Below are 11,409 nucleotides of genomic sequence, written 5' to 3'. Positions count from 1 at the left end.
ATGGGATCAGAACTACAGTTTTATAGGATTTGTTGAAACCTGGTATGAAGTATGATAGGTCTCGGATCGGTTTGATCTTGTTTTTTTAATACGTCACATTTTAGTTGTTTCCCTTTGATTTTACCTAAATACACCAGAATTGACATGTATGTGGAAGAATACTATTGTTTCGTACTATTAGATTTTAATGAATGGTATGCCTATGTTAGACCTGTGAATGTGACATAGAGACAACAATTTTGATTGGATTTTGATAAAACTCAGAGTTATTGTCTGATTGTCTAATTAATTTTTATTGGTTTGGTTAAATGGTTAAGAGATGTGTTTGTGAAAAGTGAAATTTGCTGTTGTGTCCTTGTATTATTAGTTTATATGTACTGGTATGCATATATCATATATTTCATTGCAATTATTATTATTTGGATTTGGATGACTTTCAAATTATGAATTCAGCCATAGTTGTACCTTGATATAAATAACCATTTTTTTGTTGTATTTTACAGTTGGAGATGTTGAGTTAATTTTTATAAATTTTATCTACATATATCAAGACATAAAAACCAACTCAATGTTTGAAATCATATAGTGTAGATTAATCTCATCAGCCATGGATCCCAATCATTGGGCTAATTATAATGCTGGATATGGACGTCTGGGACCCAGTGGGATCCCGACCTCTCATCCTGGACTCAATTTTCCTATTCTAGACCAAGCCACTATAACATCAGGTAAGGATTAGTTATGGATTTCTCTGTTTTTAGTTTTATGTCTGATTGCAGCTTTCAATTTTCATGTGAATGAGACATTTTTAAAGTTAAAGTTTTGAAGTAAGAAAAATCTGATAAAAATAAATTAAAAAATTTAGATTTTTATTTATCAATCTACAAGTAAATATCTTAATATGTTGAAATTACTTTCTTATAGAAATTAGCTCATTTTTATTTAAATACCTAAATGGGTGATCTAATAATAAACTCTCTAAGCTTTATAATAGGAACTGAAAATTACTGAGCTCAGTATTAATCGAAATATAAGCTTACTATGAATATGGTATTGTAGCAAATATCAGTAATGGCTTTATCAATGTTCAGTTCCGTATGACTGAAATGAAAATATATCGTATATTTCAGGGCTAGGATTAACAGCTGGAATACCGGCCCATTCTGGATTATCTTCACGGTCATTGGCAGGATTACCAGGACCGTACCATGGACACCCTGTGCATAATACAGTTCCCCAATTTTTCGACCCCATGAATACTTTACAAGCTGCTAATTTTACTGGACAATCTCCATATAAGCCTATCACGTCAGCATCTGGACCTTTTGCGTTTGAAAGTCCAGGAGTTGGATACACTGGATCGCGATATTCAGCTGGTACACCTACAACCTCATCTTCTGGATTGCCCAATGCTAGTAGTAAATCATCATATTTTCCAAGTGAAAAGGAACAGATTGCATCGTTTGCATCTTCTCAGGCAGTTCAGGATGCCCTGGAATCCAAATGGGGATTGTCTAATTTTGTGCCCTTCACTGATCTCTCGCCCCCATTTTCAGCAGCCCAATCGTCACAGCCTGCTCCACCTCCTGCTCACAGTTCTGGTTCCAGCAACAGATCAGCCAGCTCAAGGAATCCATTTCCTCAAGATGATTTCTTTTCCCCAAAATCTACGAAAACCACAGTGTCAAGTCACTCCCAATCTTCTTCATCATCATACATTTCAACCAGTAATCCACGATCTCGAAGTCAAGAAGTCGAGGACCTATCATCCCATTCTACGCCCATTTATGGTTCTACAGGGTATTCCAACATATCTTCTAACAACTACTCATCTCATCTGCAACCTGACATGAACTATGATCCTGTCAGCCCAGTAACCCCTGTCAGTCATTCTCCACCTCATCAGTCATCTGGACTCTTCAACACAGTGTCCTTATCAGACTTGAAAAGCATTGGATCAGCTTTGGACAAATCTCGATCATCAAGTCGGAAAGATTTGATGATGAACGAGCAAGCCATTGAGAAACTCAACAAAAGAATGGCTAAAGAATCCAGCTTGATTCAGCATATCAATTCTAGAAATGATCGCCCTGTTGTCAACAGCCCGCTACCCAATATGGGTTCAATACCAAATATACCAATGCAGAAGTCTTCAAACATCCAGAATGGGAAATCCAATCCGAGTCCAATGCAGCAGTCACCTATCAGTGTTGGGAGTCCACAAGCTCCTATTTCAATGAATAGTCCACAGACCTCTATCCCTAGTACAACTTACACGCCAACACCAAATCCAATTCAAGCAGTACCAGATTCAACCACTAAGCCAAAAAGTCGCAAACCAAAAAAGAAGAAAATCGAGTCAACACCTCAATACATGCCTCAAGAGCAGTTTGCATCATCAATGAATCGCAGCACACCTGGTAACCTTAATCAGCCTCAATTTCCCCAACCTCCAAATTCACGGAGTAACAACGACACTCCTTTATCACCAATACGACCAATGCCAGGAATTCTGGGATCACCCCTTGGAGAAGAGTTATCTTCGATGCACAGGATACCTAGTATTTTGGAGGACGCAATGAGTCGGCATAATTCAATGTCATCAGTTCAAGACAGTTCCCATAATACAATGCATACATCTTCAGCTCCCGAGCAAATTCAGAATATTTCGACACATTCAAGTCATCCTGGAGTTTCTCCATTACTCAATTCTACTCCCCAATCACATCTACCTGTCAATCAAATGATGGAAGCCAACATGCTGTCACGTCAGGCACATGAAGTGAGTCAGAGGATGTTCCGAGGAGATCCTGCTTCTATGATGGCCGGCTCTGGAATGTTTTCTGAGAATGAGCTGTCAAATAATCAGAATCAGTTTGATGTGAATGGTTACAGTGGCTCCACCTTCCTGGACGACCTGAATAGTCATGCAGAACCAGATATTGAAAATTTTACTAGTGGAATGGCTGTAGATCGTGAGAATTACATGCTGGACATTTCTGGATTTACTGGTGGCCATTATGGCATGCATCCTGGTATGACTGCAGTGGAAGTAGCAAATCAGATGCATCTTGGAACTATTGACCAATCGACATTCACCTCTCTTCTTGAACAAGATATGTCCAAGAAGTATCGTTCACAAGAATCAAAGTTAACCTGTACAATACCTGTAGAGATGGATGATGAGTTGGCATGCTTTTCTCGTCCTCCGCCAACAACCCAACCCAATCCGACCCCAGTTCAAACAAAACCTAAAGTGTCGCGACCTCAAAATGCCTTCAATGAATCGTTCATAAACTTTGTAAAAGGTAAAAAACCAGAAACTCTGTCCAGTGTGAACAATGCTCCCCATAAAAAACCGCAATTACCAAAATATATTCCGGAACCGCCAAGGCCTAAAGTTGTGAGAAAACCAGAACCGAAGGTATCGTCACGTGTCTCTTTCTCTGAGGACGATGACAGTGATTCAAAAATGTCCAAAGTTGTCGATGATCTCTTAAGTGATAGTGAAAACGATTCTACTTTTAGTGCTGAATATACTGTGAAAAAACAAAAACAAAGTACGAAAAAGGTACCACCTTTAGTGATCAAAAAGAAATTAATTCAAACCCTCCCCTCTAAAACTTCGAAGCCCCCCAAACCTAAGAAACGTAGTTTTGGTAAAGACTATAGTGTTGCTGTGGATCCGTATGCCCCAGTTGATGTGGAAGTTGATACACCAAGAACATTAATCTCCAGAAAAGCTAAAGACAAGGCGATTGAGAAGAATTCTACAAAAAAGAGTAAGTTGATTTAGTTTTTTTGAGGGAAGCCCTTTTGATCAGAATGCTTATATCACATCCAAATCTCTATCATACCATGATACTTACATTGTCATTTTCACTGGATAAAACATTGTGTGTAAAAAAACTTTTAGAAGAAGAGTTACGGTACCATAAAGTTGTGTTGTTAAAGTAAAATGATGAATATATTTGTATATAAACTCAGGATTAGTATACCATAAGTTAATGTTCTGTAATGTTACACAAAATTATGAAATTCATGTTGTATTTACAGAAGGAACAGATGATACAAGTGTATCAGGAGATTCAGAACCAGAATATGTGCCTTTTGCTAAAAAAGGTCGAGCAATGCCAACTGTTGATTATGATTCTGATGCTGATCCTGCCTGGACACCTTTTGCTCTGGTGAGTTAATTATCTTTATATATCCTTACAGTGTTCAGTGCGTACATGGCAAGGGAGACATAAAAGGAGTTGAAATTGCATGTACCAAAACTGCTAAGTGGTAACAAAAGCTATATGCTCATAACATTATCAGAATCAGAATATTTCATACCTTAAGAACCAAGTTATTAACCCCTTAGAGGAGATCTTCTTTCAGCCAGGCTAGTTGATAGGGGTTGAAAGCTGATTTTTTATAGGGCTAATATGGCTCTTATTGTAGTGAATCTCAAATTTTACAAATCCATTAGACTCTTGAATTGATTCAGACTTACCAACATGAGTTTTGTAGTTATCCTTCTTTTACCAAAAAATTCTTAAATGTATTTGGCACTTTTCAGGATTTAAAAGATCAGAGTGAAGATTTGGGTGAGATTAAACCAAGAAAGAAACGTGATAGACAGAGAAGTGGTAGTGGTCGCAGTAAACAGTAAGTTTATTTATAGTCATACAGTGGTGTAACCTATTTTCGTGGATATAAGGATTCAACACCGGATTTCGTCAAAGTTAAAAAAACGAAAAAAATTTTTTATGTCTTAGATGTTTCCTCAGATATTCTACAAAATAATAGAAATTGGTTTATTTCGAATTTCTTAATGAATCCTTCAATTTGACCCATATTTCATGAGCAACCAACTCAGGAACGGCGGCAGGATGCATCACCCATTTTCGTGTACAATGTTTGATCTATAAATAAGTCTAGAAAAACACGTTGTATGGATACCGGGTGGTATAATTAACTTCTCTTAGTATTTATCTTTAATATCAATTCATTATAACTAGTGACAATTCCTTCAAAGAACCACAATTTAAAAAAAAATAGTGACTGACAAAATAAGACAAAATAAGCGTGATTTATTGCTAAAAGTCACTGAAACAACATAAGAATATGGTCCACTTTGTGTTCCATAGAAATTTTCTGCTGACACAGAATCCGCTAGTTGATCACGTGACTTCATTCGTTGGATTATATTCTAGCAGACGACACTTGGAATTCCGATTACCACTCGGGATTATAAGGAAATTCGGCCGATATAAAATGGTGACGTTTGGTAATAAGTGAAATCCGCCATTTTGTATTTGTCAAAGTATACATTAATACATTTTACCTTGCTTGAAACTACTGGATTCATTCTACTAGCTGACATTGTACAGAAAACCCATGTTTATCAAAACAAACTAATGCGGAGGTCGCGCAAGGTCGCTCACGTAAATTATTAATCATTTCCGAAAATCCACGAATAATAGGTTTCCACAAAATAAGGTTACTCGACTGTATATAATTAATCATTTAGATTCCAGCATATTAAACCTATCTTCATCAAGGAAGTCAATATTCTCATTATTAATTTTAATTTCTTTATGAATTAATTTTGAATAATTGAAACAAAATGTCATAGTTTTATGACCACCCTTGAAGACTAGGTATTACTGTACGGAAATTTTATACCTCCCTTGAAGACTAGGTATTACTGTACTGATGTCTTATATTACCCTTGAAGACTAGGTATTACTGTACTGAAATCTTATATTACCCTTGAAGACTAGGTATTACTCTACTGAAATCTTATATTACCTTTGAAGACTAGATATTACTGTACCGAAATCTTATATTACCCTTGTAGACTAGGTATTACTGTACTGAAATCTTATATTACCCTTGTAGACTAGGTATTACTGTACTGAAATCTTATATTACCCTTGAAGACAAGGTATTACTGTACTGAAATCTTATATTACCCTTGAAGACTAGGTATTACTGTACTGAAATCTTATATTACCCTTGAAGACTAGGTATTACTGTACTGAAATCTTATACCACCCTTGAAGACTAGGTATTACTGTACTGAAGTCTTATATTACCCTTGTAGACTAGGTACTACTGTACTGAAATCTTATATTACCCTTGTAGACTAGGTATTACTGTACTGAAATCTTATATTACCCTTGTAGACTAGGTATTACTGTACCGAAATCTTATACCACCCTTGAAGACTAGGTATTACTGTACTGAAATCTTATATTACCCTTGAAGACTAGGTATTACTGTACTGAAATCTTATACCACCCTTGAAGACTAGGTATTACTGTACTGAAATCTTATATTACCCTTGAAGACTAGGTATTACTGTACTGAAATCTTATATTACCCTTGAAGACTAGGTATTACTGTACCGAAATCTTATATGACCCTTGAAGACTAGGTATTACTGTACTGAAATCTTATATTACCCTTGAAGACTAGGTATTACTGTACTGAAATCTTATATTACCCTTGAAGACTAGGTATTACTGTACTGAAATCTTATATTACCCTTTTAGACTAGGTATTATTGTACTGAAATCTTATACCACCCTTGAAGACTAGGTATTACTGTACTGAAATCTTATATTACCCTTGTAACAAATACTGATATATATTTTTGGTTCTTGATTTGGAATCATAATGAGATTAAACTGTTAGATCATTAGTTATATGTCTGAGATCTAATATTTCACCATACTGTGATATGTAGTAAATATACAATGAAATATTTGTCTAGATATCATTATCTATACAATCTTCATAGTTGATATTTAGTTTATATTTGAAGCAGATGTTGTTTCATGCTGAAGCAGATGTCAATTCATCTTGTCAACTATTTGACTGATTTTTGTTTTATGGCTTTTATTTTATTTGTATCCTATAATCAACACCAGGAAGAGTACATAGAATTTCCGGGTGGGAAGTGTATCAATTTCAAATAAAAAGATGCAAAATCAGTATAAAACCACATGTTGTCGGTGATATATCTAAGTTTTTTTTATCTTGTAGAATATATCTAAGTAATGTAGAGGTATATAAGAACATTTCAGAATGTTTCAGAACAATATCAGTATCATATCTTTGATAATAAATTATAAAAACGCTTTTTATGTGTGATTCAATTTATTTTACAGGAGAAGTTCATCACATAAGAGCCGTAAGAAACATGATTCATCCTATTCAAGTGACAGTTTCCAGGAAGCTCCCACAATTCCTTCAAGGTCAGACCAAGGTCATAAATCAAAACCACCAATCAAATCACAATCAAGTAAAAGTAACTCTAGGGTACCAGATGAGAATGCTACAGAAAGTGAGGAGGAATGTTTTCAGGTCAGTAGATGGTCCAAAACATTCTGATTCTTTTCTAGCCTGGTTTAGGATTAATCAGGATTTAAAATTAGTTTTAATGCACCAGAGGGAAACCAGTTGGCAGTCTAAAGAATTAGTCCCAGTTTTTATTTGGTATCCCTCTAGCATTGTATCTGTTTGTAGCAGATATTGAATAGATCAAAGGGATTACAAAATTTGTCAAGAAGAAGAAGTAAAGATCTGTTATAAAAAATTAGGTTTGAATTACATAGGGTTATTGGAAATTTTTTCACTTTTCACAGGCCACTTACTTTATGTGATTTTCTCTTGATTACATCGTTAACTGATATGAAATGATGTTTATTTTCAGGTTGGAAGATTTATCATTGAGAAAAAAGATTTGAATAATTATGAAACATATCCAATATGGAGGATAGAACAGGGTGGAATGATACATAAGTTTGAAAATTTCCCAGAAGATGGCACAATACGACATAAATCAGAATATACAGTAAGATTTGTTTATACACTATGATCGTATTAAAGATTTCAGTGGCTTCTCTCAGGTCATTTCCAGTCTACGATACAAACTGTTAAAGATATCGCTAGTGAGACATGGAATACTTTCCAAGAACACTGTCAGATTGCATATATACTGATGCATGTAAAGATTCGATAACAGTTTTTAAAATTTCCATCATAACACACTGCATTGCATTGGTTGTCTTTGTTAGACAAATCAGGTACAGAAAAGAACGACATTAAACCCCATTTCATTTCATTTCTATCCTACAGTATACAAGATGGATGCCTATCATGAAGAACCAGTTTATACCAATTCGTGTTAAAGTGATAACAGAGAAAAGTGATAAAACAGTGGTAGAAGTTTTAGATGAATATAAACCAACACCACCCTCTGATGGCAGGTTAGAACTACTCTACTTCTCTTATATCTTCTGTTAGACTAATGTTGGGGGAACGTAAACAGTGTCTTCCTTATAAGGAAGTTTTATCTGTGCACTACAGCCTGTGATGTATGGAAAGGCTTCTGGGACAAAAACCATCTAATGACATTGTTTTGACATCAATTAAAGCTTGCAAATATATACAACCATCTCCTCAAAATATTTCTATGAAGTAAACAGCACATTGTCTGATGCTTCTTGAGTCAACAATTGTTTAATGATAGAGCCATGTATTCAAATAATGGTATACTTATATCTAATATGAGGATTGAGTTGATATGTTTATTTTGTTAATGTTTAATATAATTTTTGTTTTAGTTTAGAGAATATGTATGAAGAAGACCCACTAGTTGATTCATTCAATGTTTATTTACAAATATTTCTCAGTCAGGCTCTTGAACCCAGTTTCTTACGAGCCATCAAAGATTCTAAAGGTTTGTTTCCAGCTTTGTTTAGATTTTCGTTTACATTGGAATATTCATGTATGTAAGTTGCAGAAACAATATAATTTTACATTAATTTCTTAATTTTTAACAATTGCAATAAGAATTTAAATATTCTTGTATATATTTATTTGATTAAATTCTTGTGAATCTCAATTCCTTCACTTTTATTTTCTGAATGTTTTATTTATTTAATTTGAACATTTATTTTCAGAACATTTTTACCTGGGACCTTTAGATACAGTTGATAAACTTATAGATAGAAAACTGGAAGAGATTGATAAAAAAATTAAATGGAAACCAGATTTTAAGGTACTAATATATTTCTGTTTTGAATGTTATGTCTTATTATGATTTTTTTACTCTTGAATTGAGTTCAATGCAATGTCCATAAAAGAATATTTGATTGGATGAATTTTTTATAGACTTGAAAGTAAAATGAATTAAAAAATACTCATACTCATACTAATCTGTTGGATAAAAGGCACCAGTTATCAGGTTTTGTCATATTGTTCAATGGATATTCTGAATTTAAAAATAGTAATTAATTTATGTATTTATTTTATAGGACTGTTTAAAATCCAGACCGTCTATAAAAGAACGAGATCGTCCCAATTTAAAACAATCTTGTCAGGTAAGGAAGTGGAATATATTCTATTTAACTTGACATTTACCATAATTTCTGCACTGTTGTATCGAACTCATCATTTTTGCATAGTTCTGTGTTAAATTGAGCTCTATATCATAGGGAAGCTGTGATATCTGAAAAAGCTACTAAGCACTTTCTCACTTGGCTGATGTTTGTCTCTGGAGATTAAATGTTTGGGTTTGACTTTCAATTGTCACAGATAAAGACATACTATTTAATTAAGAAATGTAGATCTTGTTATCTTTATGGGGAAGTTATCAATGTGTTATCATGCAGGTCATGTAGCTTTGGTCAATCATTATGAGGGTTTTTAATAGAGTTTATTGGGTCATAATGATATCAGATGTGGTTAAATATTTTGAAGAAGAATCAATCTTTCTGTATATAATCCAATATATAATTGTAATATATGTCTTTCACCGCAATGTAATATAAATATTTTCTGTTCTACAGGCATGTGAGAATTCTAATCCCCCTACAGTCAAATCACTTCATTTGCAAGGACAGCCCTATGATAGATTCTTACTCAAATCTATACCAGAAAACACAGAAGCTTCTAATGTAAGTAGCCTAGAATATAAAAATTAATGTGACTTCAAGTCCTAAATTCTTGCCCCTGTTGTATCAGTTCACTGTATTTGAACCTACATCAAATATAGGAAATGTAAAGCAGAACAAATTCAATTTTTTTTAAATGTATTATATCAATAACATCTTGCAACAGCACAAGATATAGATGAGAAACAGAAATTTAGTGAATATGGCTGAGTAAACTAATGTTTGTGCTTTCAATCATTCATTCATTTGTTCATTTTATTTTTGATTTGTTCATTCATTATTTTAATTCATTCATTCATTCATTATTTTTCATCTGTTAGTTAATTTATTTATCCAATTTTCTATTGTTAGGTATTTATGATTGGTAAATTGGCCTCCCAATATGCTGGATTATACCATAGCCTCTACCATTTTAAATATCTTCTTTACCAAAGGTGCCTAGCAAAGGTAAGCAATCTCATTTTCAAATTATAATTTTGATAATATTGCATTAGTTTTAGTAGTTGATTGATGGATTCATTTGAAAGATTCGCTAACCTGACATATTTTAGTCTTTTCCATTTGTAGTTCAAAATGATATCTTGAGATTTCTGTCCCTGTCAGTGATTCAGAAGTACTGACATGGAAGTGTGTTTTTATGTGATCAATGATTTGATATTACCTGTTGTATTTCAGATTCGAATAATTCGTGAAGGAGAACCTAATATTAGTAATGAACATATATTAGATCAATGTTTACAAAATAGAGCTTGGGTTTTAAAAGTAAGTATCAGTTTTATTTGTGTATTTTTATTGTTGTATAAGTTTGCTTTGAGTGAAAATATGAGAGAAATTTTTCGAAATCATCTGATAGATTTTATATCTGAAATATGTTTGTATATGATTTTATCAATTTAAAAGTATAAAATCCATTTCACCTAAGACCAGATTTGTAAAAGAAAGACTCATTTAAGATATAAGACCACATTAACAAAAGATTTCAGAAGAAAGAGAGATTGGAAGGCTATCTGCCCAATGTTGTCTCTCAAAATACATCTTATTTCTGCTTTACAACATATTGAATTGTATAATTTGTGGATAAAAGGTTTATTTATTTTGTATATAAATTCAATTAATTTGGAAAAATTTGGTAATTTCCATTGTAGATATTTCAAGATTTAAAAGAATTGTTGGAAAAAGGATGAAGAATAAGTTATTGAAAATAGTGCTTTTAATATGAACCTCAAGACAATGGGTAAATTATAATATATAAATTAGTAGTGCCATTACTGTGATGCAACTGTGTTGTCCAGAAAAACCAATCTTTTCGAATCAACCAATCACAAACTAGCGGCAATATTCATCCAACCAATTAGAAGCTAGCTGGAATAATTTTATATTATATGTGATGTTTTTTTTAAGAAATCAACGTTTTTATGTGATTGTTGTTAATTTGTGTCCTAATTAAAGTGTTACA

General features: G+C 33.4%; 1 protein-coding gene across 1 annotated transcript; it reads left to right on the top strand.

Annotated features, from left to right (window-relative positions):
* Positions 1-607: 607 nt before the first annotated feature.
* Positions 608-11,137, top strand: LOTGIDRAFT_153075 (hypothetical protein; the record flags this gene model as incomplete). Its single annotated transcript, XM_009053556.1, has 14 exons — positions 608-728; positions 1,131-3,782; positions 4,057-4,187; positions 4,565-4,653; positions 7,164-7,359; positions 7,709-7,849; positions 8,134-8,264; positions 8,622-8,737; positions 8,961-9,058; positions 9,315-9,380; positions 9,849-9,956; positions 10,305-10,400; positions 10,629-10,715; positions 11,099-11,137. The coding sequence occupies 14 exons, from the start codon at positions 608-610 to the stop codon at positions 11,135-11,137; spliced, it is 4,071 nt and encodes a 1,356-aa protein (XP_009051804.1).
* Positions 11,138-11,409: the final 272 nt, after the last annotated feature.

The sequence above is a fragment of the Lottia gigantea genome (assembly GCF_000327385.1).
Source record: "Lottia gigantea unplaced genomic scaffold LOTGIsca_2, whole genome shotgun sequence".
Taxonomy (NCBI): Eukaryota; Metazoa; Mollusca; class Gastropoda; family Lottiidae; genus Lottia; species Lottia gigantea.
The sequence above is the reverse complement of the archived record's forward strand: the minus strand, read 5'-3'. Positions and strand labels throughout refer to the sequence as shown.